Source organism: Ovis canadensis, chromosome 15 (assembly GCF_042477335.2).
Source record: "Ovis canadensis isolate MfBH-ARS-UI-01 breed Bighorn chromosome 15, ARS-UI_OviCan_v2, whole genome shotgun sequence".
NCBI classification, from domain to species: Eukaryota; Metazoa; Chordata; class Mammalia; order Artiodactyla; family Bovidae; genus Ovis; species Ovis canadensis.
The window spans coordinates 47,717,758-47,738,348 of record NC_091259.1 but is presented as its reverse complement, the minus strand read 5'-3'; the positions used below and the strand labels follow the sequence as shown (position 1 = coordinate 47,738,348).

Genomic DNA, 20,591 nt, shown 5'->3' with positions numbered 1-20,591 from the left:
CTTTTAAAAGGGCCTCCTCACCTGTCATCAGGGTCCAGTTCCTAGAGACTGACTTCAAGAGCTGCTGCTTCAGAGAGATGAAAACCCAACCTTCGAGAGTTGTAAGCTGAATCTCGAGTGTGCACGAGGACTGGTTTTCCTGCTAAAGCCTAGTTTTGAAAGTTTGAAGTTTTAGTCACTCAGTCGTCTCCGACTCTCTGCGAGCCCACAGACTGTAGCCCACCAGGCTCCCCTGTCCATGGAATTCTCCAAGCAAGAATACTGGACTAGGTTGCCATTTCCTTTTCCAGGGATCTTCCCAACCTAGGGATTGAACCTGGGGTCTCCTGCGTTGCTGGAGGATTCTTTACCATCTGAGCCACTAGGGAAAAGGTAGTGGGCTCCCTCTACCCACTCCCTGGGGCAGAGCAGGTTCCTCCAGCTGCCTGGCAACTCAGCTACATCTTCCAGGCAAAGGCAATGTGTTTAATGTCAACCGTGATCTCGGAAGAGAATGTGCGAGGAGTTCAGTTAGGTAGAGTTACACAGCCAGAGAAGGGCAAGCTTTGAGATGGAGAGGGTGGGATAGGAGATTGCTCTCTTTAGATTTTGAAGAAGCACTGCCTTGGGGAAGAAACAAAGTTCTGTGATGTGGTCGCAGGAACAGACCTGAGCAGGAAGTGCACACCTCAGCTTATTTAGGGAAAACCTCCCTGAGTTACAGCTGTCAGGGTAACCTTCAGCTCTTGCTGACCTGTGTTGTGAGCATCACGTGCTGAGCATTTGACCCAGATACTGTTCTTACGTCCAGTCTCTCAGTAACAAAATGGAAGCTCAGGAACATCAAGGTACGTTATCAAGTTCCACCACCAGGAGGAGGCTGAGCCAAAGTGAGCCAAGGCTCCACTTTGTATTCTTAACCATGTCACTGTATTTTTTAAGAAATTAAAAATTACTCAAATGCAAAAACAGCTGCCCTTCAAAGCCTCGAGCTCCTCAAGCCCAAGCTGGATGCAGCAGGGCCCTTCACCCTGGCACAGCCAGTAAAAGAAGGTGATCAGGACGCTTGGAGAAAGAAAAGAAAGGACACTTGACAGAAGGAGAGAATCCCTGAGCAGTGGACAATGGGAGGTCCTCAATCGAAAGGCGAGGAGCTTTGCTGTCTGGAATGACCTGTTTCCTAATCTTTAATGCTAAATGAATGGAACAGCAGAAAAGCCTGGGACTTCCTGGACATGGGGAGTGAGTCAGCAGTCTTCACAGCCCGAGGGGGCCCAAGTTTTCTCCTCTGGGGGAGCCTTGCCCTCAAGTTCTGCAAATACATTCTGCCAATAACCTGATTCTTTTCCATACGGGCAGCTGGTTAAATGTGGGCCCAAGGATAATTTCATGTTTTTCTTGCTTCTTTCAAAGGCCTAATTTCACAGATTAACTAAGTTTCTTTATCAGATCTCACAGATGCTGACTTTGGTTGGGGAAATGTGACCAGGGCAACTCAGAAAATAGGACCATTGGTGAGGCCAGTGGCAGAAAGAACAGTTGGTTGGCTTGTGTGGGGATTTGACCAGAGAGGTGAGATCAGAAGCAAGGCTTATTAGATTCTAGATTTGGGGCCAGGAGGATCCTCTCCTATATCCTGGTTAGAGTGGAAGATGGCAGTTTTCTCTGGAGGAGCTTCCAAGCCCTTCAGTGCTTGCTAAGGCAGTCGCTGCCTCTCAGAGCAGGGTTGTGTGTTCATGGGAAACAGCTCTTTGGAGAGCAGATTTGGTTTCTGGTCCTTCAGAAAGGAGGCTCTTTCTCTCCCCTAGTGCATGGTTTGTGTGTGGATCTCATTAATAATTAACCTGCATACTAGCATCTGTGTAGCTCCCTAAGGCTCACACAGAACCGTCATGTTTACTGTTTCATTTGATCTTCCCATTGACCCATGAGATAAGCAGGCCAGGTGTCATCTCTGTGTACAGATGAGGCTACCCAACCCAGATAGGTTAGGCAGCTTGCCTCAGGCCACACACAGCTCAGAAATAGCAGAGCCTGGATTCCAACCTGTGTTCTTAATGTGTGCACCACGTGCTTTGTATAAATGGCCTGAGAGCACATCTGGCCTTCCCGGTCTACAGAGGAAGAGTGCAGCGGGTCTGATGGTTGGCGATGTCCTGTTTATGCTTCTCCCTGCTTTTTCTCCTACGTTTTACCAAGTGTCGCCTTCCACTAGGACATAGGAGAAGGAGAGTTCTCTGGTGCTGGAAGTGACAGGTCACTGTGGTGAGTGTGGCCTTTCCCACCCTGGCCTGCATGACTGAGCTCTCCCATCAGCTTGTCCATGCCAGTCACACCCTCTCGTAGCAAAGGTGGGTGGTTTGCTGTTCATGTCTGAGCTTCTCTGGACGCTCACCTCTTTATTCATGACCATTTGGGGATGAGGCAATTGAAAGCATCTGGAGAGCTGGGTTTTATAGGCATTTCACAGAGGCCCAGCCAGGCTCCATTTGCTTTCCTTGGCAGGTCAGCACCCCACCCGCGTGCCTTCCTGGTTGCAGTCCCTGCACTCAGCCAGTCGGCTTTCACAGCTGCACTTGTGTGTGGAAGACTCCCTTCTAAGAAAACAGCGGCCACTCTGTGGAGATGGTGCTGGAATGGGGAGGTGGGGATGAGATCCAGGAAGGAAGGACTTATTTTTTCCTTGTTTCTTGTTTCCAGTGATGTTTTTCTTTCTGGGAAGAGCACAGGGAAGAGTGACCAGCTACCTTGGGGCCAAGTAGTCAGGGCAGGGCTGGTGCCTCTGAGCAGTAGCTGAGGAGAGAGCGTGCTGGACCATGAGCAAGCGCCCCAGCCCTCCTACCCCAACAGGTGCCAAAGGTGCAGGTCACTTCCCTTGGCTTGGTCTTGTAGCCACTCCCTGCCCCTGTAGGGCCTGGAGGCCATCGCAGTTTGCCCAGGCTGCTCTCGGGGGTGTCTGAGCAGACTGTCCAGGCAGGAACATAACAGGAAGCAAACGGAGGTGATTTGTCCTTGTCGTGTTTCAACTTGTACATTAGCATCCCTTGACATGAGTTATTTGTCTTGGTTTCTTTAAATTCCTAAGTGGATTATAATTTTTCTCCTGGTATTATTTGACAGCAGTCATTTTTTAAGGTTTTACGGCGTTCTTCAAATACTTGGCATTTTTGGAACAAGTTTAGGGAAACACCGCCATCTTCAGGTCAGACTGTGTAATGCAGTGCTGGGGCGTGTCCATGGGAGCCTCTCAGATGCCAAGGGCCAGCAGATTCTTAGGGCTTTCCCTTTCCTTTTGCACAAAAAAGTGAACTGCCTCATCAGAGTGCTCTGGATTAGAATGTATTAGCAGCTCTTTGGGGAAAAAAAGAAAGAAAGAAAAGAAAATTAAACCCTAGTGGCCATTCTGGGAGTTGTCTGTTCTGGTTTGTCTCATCTGCAGTAATGGGCAACCTCCCAGGCTGCCCCAGCCCGACTTGCCAGGACAGACTTTGCATTCTTCACTGGGAGAAATTCAGGGGCCAGATCCCTCTAGGCCTTGTGTGCATGTCACCTGCACCCCAGCCACCTTACAGTACAGGACCTAAAACAGTCAGAGGAACAGGCATAATTTCAGGTAATCTCACCCAGAGTACAGACACATCATGACTATTGGGGGAAATAATAATATCAACAATAATAATAATGAAGAATTGCATGCTTGGTACAGCGTTGTGGATTTTCCATGTGTGATCTCCTTCAAGCCTCATGACACTCCTTCGAGGTAGATACTATTATTATCCCTGGATTACGGATGTGGAGAGGGCTGGAAGCACCCCTCCCAGATGACTCAGCTAGGAAACAAGGCCGGCGCCAGGATTCAGACCCAGACCCCGTCTGACTCTGGTGCTTGAGTCCAGTGTTTGGCCCTCCGCCCCCCTGCCCCCGGCAACTTCCCTAAGCAGCAGAGAGAAGAAGCAGCAGAGATCAGGAAGGAAAGTGACCTCTTAGAACCACCTTAGAGGAAAGGAGAGAGCACCCTTTGTTAATCCCCCAGGGTAGCTAAATAACCCTTTGCAAGTCACTCTGTGGAGATTTTAGGATTACAGTTACCTTTGTCACTGTTTGCAACAGCTGTGAAGAATAACTGGAGGGATTATAGCAATCCAAAAAGAAAATGAACTCTTCTCCAAGTTGAAATAGGAATCTGTGTATTGGATTTGTGGTGGGGGCAGCTGAGCTGGGGTCGTCTCTTCCCAGTGGGATTTGCCCCGGTGTGATGTCAGGTGAACCCTGCAGGCAGACAAGGGTCCGAGGTCCTGCTCAGGCATCCCGAGTGTCTTGAGCCGGAGGAAGGCTCTGATCTCACCCTCATTTTGGGTCCAGGGAACTTGCGGCCAACTAGAATAAACATCCTGGAGCACGACTCTGTGTGTTTTTGTTTCCCTTTATAGTTCTTTCCTCACGAAACTCCATGATGGTTTGAGATAGCTTTGGATTGGCTGCTTATTTAATTTAATAAAGTAATAGATGTGCTTCATGTGTAAGCCCAATGAAACCCCAGGCATGGCCTGTAAGGAAAAGCAGCTGTGCCCTGCCCGCCCTGCTCCATCTCCCACTCCCCCTCCTCCCAGTCCTCCTCAGGACAGCTGCCTGCAACCTTTCAGCCCTTGCTTTGTATATTCGCTCCGTATTTCTAAGCAACGTACTTACACTACCTATCTTGGTCCACGATCTGAGATCTCATCTGTTGACTTCTTACTGTGGAAGACCAGGACTTAACTCTGAATTTAGCACATGACCCCTCTCACCTCCATCCCCACCCCTCCAGTATGGTTGTTTCACAGTTTTAGGTTTCACACTTAGTATTTTTATTATGAAAGTCATTTTCTTGATTCTAAAACTTGTTTTTCCTAAGGTTTGTCATTGCCTTTGTTTGTTCAGTTGGTATATACCTACACAGATTCATGTCCCATGTGTCTAATAGAATTCTCAAACTCTTCTCCAGATGGTCAGCTAAGTCAGGGACTCCCTCTCTAGCCCCTTTAGGAGCCCTCTGGCTTCCAGGTCCTTGTCCCTCCTGGACTGGCTATTGCCCAGGTCAGAAGCCCAGCTGTGGTCCAGCATGTTACCGCTTCTGTGCTACCGCTTCATCTCCCTCTTTTCTGTTCGGCTCCCTCGTTTCATAAGAGCATATCCTCCTGTTGCTATCTGAGAACAGTTGTGAGGAAGGACAGTTTTCTGAAACCTGACAGATCTGAGAGTGTGTTCTGTTCTCACATGTGAGACTTGGTTTTCATCTTAAGCTTATGAACCTTTGTTCACATTTTCAAGATAAATTCCACATATGTTCTCCTTGTTAATGAATAACACTATATGTTTAGTGCTGGAGAATATGGACATCCATAAAAAAAAAGCAGGTGAGTGCTGACAAAAGTCATTTGATGTACAGGAAAAGGAATGTTGACTGTCCTTATCCCAGTCATCTCTAGAAATCTTTGAGAACATATATTTAATGGATGCCCAATGGTTCTGACTGCAGAGGCAAAAAACTGGCTCCATACAGGTTCTCTGAGGAGACACGCTGTTTGTACTATTAGTTCATGGATTCCGTGTGCCTGGCACAATGCCTGGTACATAATGGACCTTAGGTGTGTGAAAGTCACACACTTAAGGTCACACACCTTTTAGGTGTGAAATCCAGAAAGAAATAGGCAGAGTGAGTACCTTTTCTGTTGCTGTATTGAAATGTTGATAATCAGCAGGTCTGCTGCACAAGGGAGACTCTCTTATAATTGAACAAGCCATTGTTAACCTCTACTTTGGATGTCAAGGAAATTTAGTCTTAGACTTTGATAGATGTAATTCATTGACACGTGTCCTGTTTCTGCTTGTACATTCCCCGACACACTTGGGAGTGTTGGTTGTTGTTTGTATAAATATTTGTTTTCTGCCACATAGAATAGAACTGCTCTTTTTTGGTTTTGTGTTCCTTTGTTAGTTTTGGGGAAACCATCACTGCTGGAAAGAAAACAGGATTTATTTGGGAACGGAGAGCACCCTAACCTTTTTCCCTTAGAAGGAGATCTGGCAGGATGGGAGGTAAGGCCTCACCAGGTAGTTTTTAGGGTTTTAATTTTGTTAAGATTTGAACACAAACATATCAGATGTCTTCTTTTCATTCTTCTAGATGTGGGGGCAAAGGGATTCCTCACCTGGCCAGGTTGAATTAAGGAGAGAGGGATGTCTGTTTGTTCCACTGCTGTGGCCTCCAGGACGCCTTCTTTAGTCCTTTGTATTCTTAGAAGCAAAGTCACCTCTTGGCAGGAATAAAGCCACTCAAATGCCAGCAGTCAGGGTTTGGTTTTGAGTCACCAGCCTTGCGAGAGGCAGTGCCCGATTTCCTTTGGCAAAGACAGCCTGCCCGTTCTCAGTTCATTTCAGCGACTTGGGCACAAAGGTGGCTTCCTCAGAACAGAAACCTTTGAAGGCTCTATGATGTATCTGTGAGTCACATTGTGTGTCCCAAATTGCAGTTTCACTTCTCAGAACCTGGAGAACGCTATTCAGCTTCTTTTCTTTTTTTCTGAAATCAACTTTCAGAAAAGGTAGATCTGAGTTAGAAGGATCTGGCATTTATATATTCTCCTGGAGACAGTGCGGTTGATGGCGCAGCAAATGCATGGGCTGTGGTGTGGATGGATCCAGGTTTTCTTCTTAACCTCAGGACTATTCCTGGACGTGTGGCCTCAGGCAAATCTGTTCATCTCTGAGCTTCTATTTCCTCATCTGTGAAAATGACTTTAATAAAACCCACCTACAGTACCGTTGTGAGGCAAGGATTATCCGAGGTCACATTTATCAAAAGCACATTGTACAAACACTGAACAGACGCAGCTCCCTTTCTTCCTGCAGACATGGGTAAGAGGCCCGCACTCCAGCCGCTGGTTTGAGTGGGCCGTAATCAAGGATCTGAACAGTCATGCAGCTCCACAGCTTGCTCCCAGCTCTTGGCTTATTTGTGTTTATTTTTTTATTTGCTAGGCAGGAGGGATAGCTAAGGCAGGAAAGTTCTTTTGCTTCTACCCCAGGATCTAGTTAATCTCACATAATAAACCGCCACAACAGTAGTCTTAGCAGCTACGATTTATTGAACGCTTCTTGTATGCCAGAACCCCCGCTGTGCATCATTTCCTTTAATCTTCCAACCTGTTCAATACGACAGTCATAGATCCCCATTGTACACAGGAGAAAACTGAGATTTCAGGTTCTTAGCTGGTTCTAGAGTGCTTTTGCACTCAGCATGTTGATTTTTAGATATACTTCCTGATATACTAAGTAATATACTCAGTTGCTCAATCATGGCCGACTTTGTGACCTCATAGACTATAGCCTGCCATGAAATTTTCCAGGCAAGAATACTTGAGTGGGCCCACTGAAGAATGGTGAATTTTACCCTCCATTCACTTTCCTGATCTCTGACCCCTGGAGGTCCAGGCTGTGCCCCCTGTGTTCTAAGAGTCGTAACTTCACCCCAGCTCTGCCCTGGCCCATGAAGGCTGGCGAGGTGGAAGACCAGGGAGTGAGGTGTGCTTAGCAGAGACTCAGATTCTATTCATAGATGTCCCCAAGGCTCTGTCTGTATCCCATTCTTTCCTATAAACTCAGTGCCTATAGACACCACAGCAAGTGGCAGAAGAGGTGCCTCTCAGAGTCCAGCAGGGCTCGGAACTTGCTGCACTCAGAGGTGGGTGATAGACAGCCAGCCAGCCAGTTTGGATATTGGAGGAACAATGCCTTTGCCTCTGCTCCTGTACTGGTGAGTAACGAGAGGACCAGCGGAGGGGCAGACACAAGACATCCCCTCCTCATCTCTGGGGACCTTGCGCCCGTCTGTGTCCCCTGCCTCTCCTGTGTTGTTTACTCTGCTTATGCCCTCTAAATGAGACTGGAAGTGCCGCGGCATCGGTGCCCCAGATGTTTCTGTGGGCTTTGGTTTGCTTATAATTGAAAAGATGATGTGATAACATTTGAGAAAAATTTTTAAAGATCAGAAAGAGGCACTTCACCTCCCCCATAACCGTACCTCCCTAACATGATGGGGGCTCCTACTTTGTTTCAAAAGTTCCCCTCGAGCACAGCATGCTCTATTCCTGCATGTCTGTGTCCAGGACTCAGTCCATCCTGAAATCCAGCTGGGATAGAGGCGGGGTGGTCCTTGTCAGAGCTCTAAGTTCTTCTTTTTCATGTCACCTGACACCTTTTAGGATTTGGGAAGCCTTGGTAAAGGTGACTCTCTGATGTTGTTCAGAAGGTGCTAGGTCCTGGCCACACTCCCTGTACGTGCAGTGGTTGGGGACAGCTGGCATCGGATGGGGTATTGGCCCTCCTGCTCTTCGGTACTGTGGCTAGAGATCCACTGTGTAGATAGCAGGTCATGGGTGTGAACCAGCACTTCTGCAGGATACATTTATACGGTTTTGTGACCAAACAAGTTTGGAAAACTTTAGGCTATAGCAAGTTGAACAGTGTTTCTCTACCATAGTGCTTTTAACCTGTTATATTCACTGTGAACCTCAAAGCAGAGAGATTTTATGAGAAATAATAGTAGCTAACATTTACTGAGTGTCTACTCTTTGTTGAATGGAGGTGCTCCAGTAGAGGCTGGGGAGACTTACCCAATGTCATGGCTGATTGGTAATAACACAATCTTTTGGGCTGGAGCAGACTGAGCCCAAACTCGTCTCTTAGCCAGCACACAGACTGCTTGTACAGTGTGTACACTTCTTTTGTACAAAAGAAGCTTGGAGCAGCCTTCTTTTATTTGGGACTTCTCATTCCCTATGAGAATATAAGAATATTCCCTATGGGAATAAGAAAGCCTTCCTCAGTGATCAGTACAAAGAAATAGAGGAAAACAATAGAATGGGAAAGACTAGAGATCTTTTCAAGAAAATTAAGAGATACCAAGGGAACATTTCATGCAAAGATGGGCATAATAAAGGACAGAAATAGTATGGACCAAACAGAAGCAGAAGATGTTAAAAAGAGATGGCAAGAATACACAGAAGAACCATGCAAAAGAGATCTTCATGACCCAGATAAACACAATGGTGTGATCACTTACCTAGAGCCAGACATCCTGGAATGCAAAGTCAACTGGGCCTTAGGAAGCATCACTACGAACAAAGCTAGTGGAGGTGATGGAATTCCAGTTGAGCTGTTTCAAATCCTGAAAGATGATGCTGTGAAAGTGCTGCACTCTATGCCAGCAAATGTGGAAAACTCAGCAGTGGCCACAGGACCGGAAAAGGTCAGTTTTCATTCCAATCCCAAAGAAAAGCAATGCCAAAGAATGCTCAAACTACCACATGATTGTCCTCATCTCACACACTAGCAAAGTAATGCTAAAAATTCTCCAAGCCAGGCTTCAACAGTATGTGAACTGTGAACTTCCAGATGTTCAAGCTGGATTTAGAAAAGGCAGAGGAACCAGAGATCAAATTGCCAACATCCGTTGGATCATCGAAAAAGCAAGAGAATTCCAGAAAAACATTTACCTCTGCTTTATTGATTATGCCAAAACCTTTGACTGTGTGGATCACAATAAACTGTGGAAAATTCTTAAAGAGATGGGAATACCAGACCACCTCACCTGCCTTCTGAGAAATCTGTATGTAGGTCAAGAAGCAACAGAACTGGACGTGGAACAACAAACTGGTTCCAAATCGTGAAAGGAGTACATCAAGGCTCTATATTGTCACTCTGCTTATTTAACTTATATGCAGAGTACATCATGCAAAATGCTGGGCTGGATGAAGCACAAGCTGGAATCAGGATTGCCAGGAGAAATATCAATAACTTCAGATACGCAGATGATACCACCCTTATGGCAGAAAGTGAAAAAGAACTAAAGAGCCTCTTTATGAAAGTGAAAGAAGAGAGTGAAAAAGGCTGGCTTAAAACTCAACATTCAAAAACTAAGATCATGGCATCCAGTCCCATCACTTCATGGGAAATAGATGGAGAAACAATGGAAACAGTGACAGACTATTTTCTTGGGCTCCAAAATCACTGTAGATGGTGACTGCAGCCATGAAATTAAAAGACACTTGCTCTTTGGAAGAAAAGCTATGACCAACCTAGACAGCATATTAAAAAGTAGAGACATTACTTTGCCGACAAAGGTCTGTATAGTCAAAGCTATGGTTTTTCCAGTGGTCATGTATGGATGTGAGAGTTGGACTATAAAGAAAACTGAGTGCCTAAGAATTGATGCTTTTGAACTGTGGTGTTGGAGGAGACTCTTGAGAGTCCCTTGGACTGCAAGGAGATCTAACCAGTCCATCCTAAAGCAAATTAATCCTGAATATTCATTGGAAGAACTGATGCTGAAGCTTCAATACTTTGGCCACTTGATTTGAAGAACTGACTCTTTAGAAAAGACCCTGATGCTGGGAAAGATTGAAGGCAAAAGGAGAAGGGAATGACAGAGGATGAGATGGTTGGATGGCATCACTGACTCAATGGACTTGAGTTTGAGCAAGCTCCCGGAGGTGGTAATTTACTGGGAAGTCTGGCGTGCTGCAGACCATGGGGTTGCAAAGAGTTGGACACGACTGACCGACTGAACTGTACTTGTACTGAACTGATGAGGTTAGTACTCGGAAGGACTCTAGTTGGAGAAATGCCAATGTAAACTCAAAGTGCAGACTGTTGGTGACATGGGTTTCTCTTATGAACCCCATTATGTTCTGAACTCCCAGGAACCTCTGCACACCATATGTTTTGGTGTCAGATTAGGCTGGTTTTACTGCCTATTCAGTAGAAGAGGCAGGCACGGGGGATCTGGAGTATAGGGTCTAGGCCAGTAGTTCTCCAGCTTGGCTGTGGATTGAAATTCATCAAGGGAGTATTAAGAATAAATGATGCCTGGCCTCATTCTCAGAGATGCCAGTTTAGCCTGGCTGGGACCCTGGCTTTGATGATTTTTAAATGTTCCTTGGTGATTCTGCTATAGCCTGGTTGAGAGCCAGTTGTTGGCCACACTCCTTCGTGGTCCAGTTAACCCTGTCTTATGGAGAAGAGCAAGGAGAAGAAAAGGTTTTCATTCAGTAGTTAAATGACCTGAGAGGGTTTTGAGTTGCTTCTTTTACTTTTTGTGGATGAGCACCTGGTGTTCTTTCTTTATTGATACCGTATAGCCTTGCACCATGAGTCCTCTCCATGACCTATACCCACGACTGTAGCTTTGTGCTGACATCCACATACTGACCAGCCCTTATGCAGAAGTGCCAGACTGGTCACTAAAGGGACACATGAGAAAGACACTCAGCTCGCTTATTCCTGCTGGAAGAAGTAAGTGGGTACTGTTGCTCCGAGTACTGCTTTCTTGCTGTTGCTAAGGGAACTGGAGCGACAAGTGCTTTCTGGGTGATGGCATCAGCTGAACCACCCATACTTCTTATTGACAGTCACTGTCATTTTCAGTTGATCAGGTGAAACTGGGTAATGGAATTGTTTCTAGGTTTGGTAATTGGGTCAGAAGTCATTTCCTACTGTATCTACAAAAAGACTTTTTTAGTCATTTGGGAAGAATATATGCCCTTGTCAATAATAGACAATGATTGTTTTAACCCTGAGCTGTAATGACCTTTCTTTTTTTAAAAAAATATTTTCTTTGATGTGGACCATTTTTAAAGTCTTTATCGAATTTGTTAGAATATTGTTTCTGTTTTATGTTTTGGTTTTCTGGCCGCAAGGCATATGGGATCTTAGCTCCCTGGCCAGGGATTGAACCTGCACCCCTTGCATCGGAAGGTGAAGTCTTAACCACTGGACCACCAGGGAAGTCCCATGACTCTTAATATCATCATCTTTTCAAAGGCACAGACCTGAGGCTTTTCGAGGCGGAACTCCAGGATTTCAAGACCACCACTCTTTATGCAGCTCGAGATGGTTGTGTCCTGGGTTGACCAAAGGGTTTGTAATGGGAATGTTTCTGTTGGTTTCTTGCAGTACAACAAACACCTCTTCGTGCACATCGGGCACGCCAACCATTCTTACAGTGACCCATTGCTCGAATCAGTGGACATTCGTCAGATTTATGACAAATTTCCTGAAAAGAAAGGTGGCTTAAAGGAACTGTTTGGAAAGGGCCCTCAAAATGCCTTCTTCCTCGTAAAATTCTGGGTGAGTAAGACCTTGCTGTTACTTCAGTCACTTTTGTCTGAATGGTCGTGTCCGACACCCGAGGGCAGAGCTGCAGTGGTTGTGGGTTCCCATTGACTGATCTGCAGGGTCGCCAGGGGATTGCACACTAGCACTGTGGGCATCCTCATGCAGGCCGCGCGGCACAGCCACATGAGGACCCAGGCGACGTTGCCATCCCTGCCGAGACAGACAGGTGGCCCCTTGGGCTTAAGAACTCAGTTGTGCAATGACAAGAAACCTCGCAGATGGCTGGAGTCACGATGGCAGGCGCAGGGTGCTAGACTCTCTGTTGGTTCTCACTCCAATAAGCAAAGTTGTGTCCAACTCTTTGCCGCCCCATGAACTGTAGTCTGCCAGACTCCTCCGTCTATGAGATTTCCCGGGCAAGAATACTGGAGTGGTTGCCATTTCCTTCTCCAGGGGAATCTTCCCGACCTGGGGATCAAAGCTGGGTTTCCCACATTACAGACAGCCTCTTTATTGTCTGAGCCACCAGAGGAGCCCAGTAAGCAAAGCGACCTATAAATTCCATGGGAGCCTAGGACCCGAGGCAGAGAAGGGGCTTGGGCAAAGATAAAGACATGCTGCAAGACTTCAAGGGTCAGAGAGAATGTGAAATGGCTCTGCCTATCGCGTGCCCCGTTTGTGCTTTCAGACACCACGGGCACGTTCCTCCAGCTGCTGGGACTGTCCCCTAGCCTCCGAGGAGATCTCTGCTGTCCCATCTCCACTGGTCAGGCTTGAGCCAGAGGACTGCTGTGGGGTCAGGGATGTGTCCTCGGGGCTTAGCCCAGAGAACTTGCTGGCCTTGAGCGTTTATAACTCTTCACTCTTGACGAAAATAAAAAGAAAACGGCTTCACATGTTCATGCTTCTCAGCGTGGCCGTAAAGGCCCTGCAGGAGCTGGTTCCAGGTGTTTTTCTTCCTGTCCATCCTCAGCTGGCCTTCATGTGTCTGGATGGACTTTGTACAGTTTTCCTCCTTTCCCCCCTTTTGAGATGGTGGCTTCTTTATTATCACACCTTCCTTAAATAAATAATCTACTAATTTTTCTTTTACTCCCGTCGCATTGGGTACTGCCTCAGTTCCCAGGCTGTGTCACAATTAACTGGGATGTGTGTCCCACTCCTTTCTGGACTCCAGGCTCCTTACTCATTGTGTGGCTACACTGATTGAATGCCTGCTGTGGGCTGTGCGCTGCGTTCATGCATCACGTGCTTTTCCTCCAGTCCTCCCAGGGTTAAGTGGAATTTGCCTCGTATCCAGCTAAGAAAATAGAGACGCAGAGATTACAAAGGACAGGTGGGCACCTGGAGCTTGAAATCAGATCCGTTTGAAAAGCGCCTCTGCTCTGTTTACTGGCTTCTTTGTGCCCCCAGGACCCTGCTCACAGGGTCTGCCTGTCATTTTTCATATCTCCAAAGCTAAGCAAGTGCCTGGCATACAGTCAAAAAACTCCACAAATGGCAGAACAAACAGACTAGGGAAAAATTCATGTTTGAAATTCCTTGGGAGGAAATTTACGTATTCAATTTAATTTGTTTTGTTTTTTTAATCCTTGAGTGGTAACTGGATTTCATTTGTCATGCTTCCGTATTGAATTTGGATTGTGGAAATAACCTTCTACTTAAATTAATGTTCTCAGGATTGGTAATACATATGGACACTCTGAAAAAGCAGTAATAGTCACTTCCTTGACTGCCACCCAATGACTTGAATGGTGGTTGGGGGCCAGTTATATGGTAACACTACAGTTTTCAACGTGTGGCCTGCAGACCCGTAGGGGGTTCCTCAGTAGCCTTTCAATTGGCCGACAAGATCAAAACTACTTTTATTATGACACTGAGATGTTATTTTCTTTTTGAATTCTGCTGATGTGCATACTGATGGTTCCAGTGTTACAGGCTAAAACTGCTGAAGCCTGGGATCAATCAGACTGGGTTGCATGCACAGTTTAAATTAAAAGAATGAATTAGTCAAACCAAGAGTGTCGTTTGTGAAAGTTTTACATCCTAGACCCGAGTACACACTAAAATGGATGCAACAAACCTGCCTGCTCCATCAAGGAAAACAACTGATATTTGTTGTCAAAGATAAAATTTGAACTTTCAAATAAAAATAAGAATTTTGGAAAATTTGTATCCACTCTGGTGAACTTGACGGCTTCCCAACATTTAGGACTTTTCTGATGGGAACCGTAGTCATATTAAAAAATGTAATTTTTTTTTTAATACTGTACAGGATAAACTAATGGGTTTTAATGTAATAGTATGAAAAGTTCATTGAGGGCTTCAGACTCCACACTGCAGCTAACCTTTAGAAACCATTGCTTATCAAGTTTTGATTTAGTGTCAGAGAAAAATGGCCAATTATCTGAAGAGCCCATTAAAATATTCTTACCTTTCCCAGCCATGTGTTTATGTGAGGCTGGATTTTCTTCATGTATTTCAACCAAAAGTTGAAGTACAAATCATGACAAATTGAATTTAGAAGCAGATATAAGAATCTAGGTAGTTTCCATTAAGCCATACATTAAGTATTGCAAAATGCAAATCAGTGCTACCTTTCTCACTAATTTTTGTGTTTTAAAATATAGGTATGTCCAATTTAAAAAAGATGTGTGTTAATATGAAATAACCTTATGTTATTTTTAAAGCAGGTACTAAATGTTTTAAAGCTTTCTCAGTTTATATTTCCGATATAGAAAATATCGATAGCTATAACCTACAGAAACAAAAGCTCTTTGAGACCCTCAATAAATCTTAAGAGTGGAAAAGGGGTCCCCGAGATGAAAAAGTTTGAGAGCCACTATGGTGAAAGATAAAAAAGAGGCTGTTATACCCAACTGAATTAAAATTAATCAGAAAACATAGGATAAGATAAAAATAAAGCATTTTCAGTGCTGTCAAATTAAAGTGTTGATTTTTAATGTTAATAAGACTTCTTATAACTTGCTTGTTGTTTGACTATAAAGTGGAATGGAAACTATTGATATTAGAAAGTTTTTGTTTTTGCTTGTGAAATTTTCCATTTTACACAGAGGATGGTTTTAATACATGCTTTCAGTGACAGGGTCCTTCAGTCACTAATTCCCAAATAACGAGGTCTAGGTTTGCAAATGTTTAGAGTGTAGTGGCAGGTGTGAGATGTGCAGATTTAGAGACAATTTCTATGAGATTAGATATCAGTTTATTAAATTAAGATTTGCAGAATTAGAATTACAATTGAGCTCTCCTATGAGTATGATGAAAGACATCTCTCCTTCAGCATAATTGTTAGCAGTATTTAACCTTTATGAAGAAATTCAGTCCTAACTATGTTAGAATAAGTGAGAAAAGGCAGTTTGAATTAGGTTTACACTTTGCTGCAATTTGAAATCTCATTGGCTTCCTCTAAAGACCTAGAAAGTGTGAATTACACTTTGACTCTCTGTGCTTGAATGTTAGTCGGTATTTCCAGTGGGTGTTTCTTAAGTAGGCTTAACCTTCTCTTTAAAATGTCTTTCATATTAGCAGTTTGCTTCACTGATTTTCATTTTTGTGTAAATTCAGTACATCTCAACAGAGGTCCTACCTACACATCTCCTTTCTTCTCCTCCCTATTTCCTCTTTCCCTAAGTACCTGCAGTCTCCAGGTTATCACCAGCAGGATGACTTAGTTTATCCACATGTTAAATCGCTCCATGTCCAGCCTGGGCTTAGTCAGGCCGGAGCAGCTCAGGAGTGTGCTGTGGGTGGAACACTGAGTCCACCTGCAGGATCTGCACTTGATGCCCGAGCTGTGGCCCAACTCTCTGCCGTGCAGTGGTCCTTCCACTGGCTTCAGAGCAGAAAACTGACTGGCCTCCTCAGGACTCAGATGCCAGAACACACACGAATGACAGAGCCACAGTAGCGTCCAACCTGAACTTCTTGGAAACAGTAGGCAACTGTTGGTGCCCAGGTAAACGGACACCTGAGTGCCCCCTAATGACAGATCTTCACAAAGAAATGGTGCTGCTTCACTTTAGGTGCCCTTGGCTTCCACGCACAGACGCAGTGGAAAGGACACAGATTCCAGAGTCCAGCAGATCCGGCATTGATTAGCTGCGTCACGATGCAGAAGTCACTCTGCCTATCCATGACTCAGTTTCTTTATGTGTAAAGTGGGAATTATCACATGCACCTCCCAGGGAGTAAATAATACCCAGTGTGGGCTTATGCCTGATATATTCACTAACTGCTTGACTACTTTCAAAAAGCAACTTGGTTTCTTACACACAAACTCACATATACCTACACACACACACACACACACACACACACACACACTGAAAGCCTTATTATCAATGTCTAATAAGAAGGTTAAATTATGATACACCCAGTAAAGAGGATATGTTGTCATGAATAATCTGTGAGAAAGCATCTCACCACCTCCTTGTCACTTTAGTTGAATTACTTGCATTAGTAGTATATACTACTATACTAAGATCCCTTGGAGAAGGAAATGGCAACCCACTCCAGTATTCTTGCCTGGGAAATCCCATGGACAGATGAGTCTGGCAGGCTACAGTCCACGGGATTGAAAAGAGTTGGACATGACTGAGCAACTAACACTGAACTAAAAACTAGTAGCTTAAATTTGAATCCCCAATTAAAGTGTCTCAGAAAAAATATAGTTTGATGCAGCATTGAAATTGTTATTATGAGTGAGGAGGAGTACGGAACCAGATTTGTGGTTAGTGAGGCCAACGTTTTGCGCTGGCAGGAAACCATACTTCTTATTTTCCTTTTAAAATAACGATCAGATGCTTTGTGGGCTGTAAGAAAGGAAGATGTCCCCCCACAAATGGACAGAGCTGTGCTTTGTTTCAGAATTGAGATCCATGCAGATGGGTTGCCAGTGATAATGGCAGACAGTGCAGCTAATTTAAGATAAAATGTCAGCCGCTTTGGAATTGAGCAGAGAGTCCCGAAAGCTGGAAGAGGTGGGTGTGATTCAGTCATGCATCCTAAAAGACAGAAACCCAAGTATAACTCTCAGCTCACTTTCAAAAGAAGCTTGATTCCAGCCCATGTAGTAGTTTTGCTGCTGTTGTTCAGTCGCTCAGTCATGTCCAACTCTTGTGAGCCCGTGGACTGTAGCACTCCAGGCTCCCTGTCCTTCACTGTCTCCCAGAGTTCGCTCAGACTCACGTCCATTGAGTCAGTGATGCCATTCAGCCATCTCGTCCTCTGTCATGTCCTTCTTCCCTTGCCTCCAGTCTTTCCCAGCATCAGGGTCTTTTCCAGTGAGTCAGCTTTTCACATCAGGTGGCCAAACTATTGGAGCTTCAGCTTTAGCATCAGTCCTCCCAGTGAATATTCAGGATTGATCTCCTTTAGGATGGACTGGTTTAATCTCCTTACAGTCCAAGGGACTCTCAAGAGTCTTCTCCAACACCTCAGTTCAAAGCATCAATTCTTCAATGCTCAGCCTTCTTAAGTAGAATAGTTTACTTAAGTAGTAGTAGTTTACTTAAGGGAATAAAAAATGCAGTGAAAGTAATATTTTTGGAGGGCCCTCAAAATTCTGCTCTGTCTTAACAGGGCTCAAAAGTGTCAAGCTTGGCGACACTGGTTAAGAAAGCCACACATTACTAACATGTTACTTATAAACCTTACAGTCAAAAACTATTCAGAAGAATCATTAGGATAATGAAGGCTTACTCTCAAACTTTATTTGGAATAATAAAGAAGAAAATAGTATGAAAAATGAGATTGTATGGATCTGTATCCTATTATTAAAAGAAACAAATTCTTAATATACATTTAATTACAATGCTTCTTTTTTTCTCTCAAATCAATTAGTGGCATGTTAGAAATCAGGATATACTCCAAGTTACCCTATGGCTATTTATGTTTTACTTTATTAAATTCTTGGAATTATCATCCGGTATAAACAATTAACAGTATATTCATAGTCATTCAACTTTCTTAACCTACTTTTTTGGAGGAAGAAAAAGCAAGACTAGTTTTACTAGCCAGAGTAGATGTGAGAAGATATTATAAAACAGAAATGGAAAGGAGTTATCTGGAAAGAAGGCAGCCTTTAGAAGATGCTTTTATCTTGGTAGGAACAAAATCACATTTGTTGGACAAAATGACAGGCACTATAAATAAAACAACTGGGCTTTATTTAGGGATAAGAAATCGGGTGCACATGTGCACTGGCCAAATAGACCCCCTCTGGAGTTTCAGCCTGTTTCTAATTGGATTGTGCGTGATTTAGGCTAGAATTGTAGACTCGAGTCTATCATTTGCGACCAAATGTCTCTGTTGCTATTCATGGAAAAGGATGTTAGCAAAATGGAATAATATGCTTCCCACATGTTTTAAACTGTTATCAGTAAGAAAAGGGCCTTTCAGTTCAAGATTTTCATTTCATTCTACTTCTATCTCATCTCACAATGGTGTTAAACTCTGAACTTATATGAACAATAGGAAATGATGGAATGATGTAGTGGAAGGAAGATTAACAAGAAACACCACCATATTCAGAGGTACTTCTGGGACTAATATGTAATAGATTATCTTTGGTAGACTGTGACTCTCTTACTGTCTTCACCAGGGTCTGGTGTTTTTTGAAAAATCATCTCTGGCTAGCAGGTTCTGATGTTTCATGTAGAGGGATGAGGGGGAATGGTAGTTAGTAACCTTGCACATCCAACCCATTTTGGTTTGATTTCATGAGAACGGTATCTGGAGCTTGTTAGCACTTGCTGCATTGACTGCAGTCTTTTATTGCTTCCTTCCTGTTTTCCCAGCCCCATGACCTAAATTCCCCAGGGAGCAAAGATCCTATCCGGTCACATTTGTTTATGCAGCAGCACAATGTATATAGCAGATTCTCAACAGTTTATTTTCTTTAATTTGTTAGATGAAGAGTGATTTCATTCCATACACCTAGAGGAATTGCTGTACATGGGGTCCTATAACTGCCACTGGGCTAGCTCTGACTGTCAGCCTAGACAGTTTGTTGACTAATCTTTCTCAAGGAATTCACTGAAAGCCGGTGGAGCGAGACCTCAAGGGATTCACACAAAAGCTTTCCAGGCTCTCTCGGGAATTTGGGTTCTTATAGAAATAGTTTAATCCTTTGCTTTAGCGTTGAATATACACATCACCAGTGAGTCATTCGGCAAATACTCACTGATCTCTACTTTGCTCCTGGAAAGCTGAGGGAGCAGACATGAGTAAGAGGCAGGCTTTGGGGTCTGGTGTGGGATGGCATACACACAGCAGCTAAAGGACAGCACTGGAGGGGCTGTAGTGGAAATGTGAAAACATAGGTAGAGGAGGAACTCTTTTTGCTTGAGAACTTTCTGGAAGGCTTCACGAAAATGTGGCATTTGAGCTGATTCTTGAAAATTTAATCAGTGGAGGGAGAGTGGAAAGGAGTTTGGGGCGGGTGGAGGGGGGAGGTGTTGGGCAGAGACCAGGAATCCTAATGAGAGTTGTCTGAGGGTCCCAGTGGCTGCCGGGCCTTACAGAACCAGGAGAATGGTGCAAGTTGAGAGTGGAAATGATACTCTGCCTGACAGTCACTTTATTTAAAAGAGTCTGAATCCCCTGAGAACAGAAGGCAGAACAGGACAGCCTGGAAAATGGGAGCAGCAGCTGACGGTGCTTTTCCCGCAGGCCCTTCACCTCAGTCCCACCACGGACACTTTTTTTAAATCTGGAACTCTTCAGGATATCTAGGCGGAATCTAAATTGGGAATTCCCTTAACCTCGTGGAAGAATCCATCTGACAGCTTTTCCCGTCCTGGACCATTTGGCTCAGTGGTTGCTAACAAAGCCAAGGTCAGGGATCCATCCATTCTTTGCTGCATGGGGCTGTTTAACTCTGCTCCCTGCCACAGTTGCAGGCTGAGATACAAAGCCACTGTGCCCCGCAGAGCTGCTGCTAACCAGAAGCCTGGGGGAAGCAGATGCATGCGGCCCACCTGCACCGCCCAGCATTCACCCCATTCATGCAGGCACAGCTGACTTCACTGTTCCACCCGCCCCCAGGAAGAGCCTGGGAAGAAAAGAACTGAAGTGGCACTATCAGGGTATGTGTCTGCTTATTTCTAGACCCAGTTTTCCAGGGAATAAGTTGATTATCTGGTTATAATCATAAACCCTTCAAGGATCTTAGTTGTTTGGACCTTCATAGACCCTTCAGTTCAGTTCAGTCGCTCAGTTGTGTCCAACTCTTTGCAACCCCAACAATTCAGCATGCCAGACCTCCCTTTCCATCACCAGTTCCTGGAGTTCACTCAAACTCACGTCCATCGAGTCGGTGATGCCATCCTTGGCGATACGTGAAACTCCCTCTCCCTGTGAGGGTAGAGATTCAGGGTATACCTTACCTTGCCATCCACCCGCATTCTAATTTAGTGTCTACATGACAAAAGCCA

General features: G+C 44.7%; 1 protein-coding gene across 9 annotated transcripts in view; it reads left to right on the top strand.

Annotated features, from left to right (window-relative positions):
- TEAD1 (TEA domain transcription factor 1) overlaps positions 1-20,591 on the top strand; it is a 260,791-nt gene that overhangs the window by 215,073 nt on the left and 25,127 nt on the right. For all 9 annotated transcript variants that reach the window (XM_069554347.1, XM_069554348.1, XM_069554344.1 and 6 more), the window contains one exon: positions 11,974-12,147. In XM_069554347.1, the coding sequence (XP_069410448.1) occupies positions 11,974-12,147 (174 nt within the window). The remainder of the gene's footprint in view (positions 1-11,973; positions 12,148-20,591) is intronic.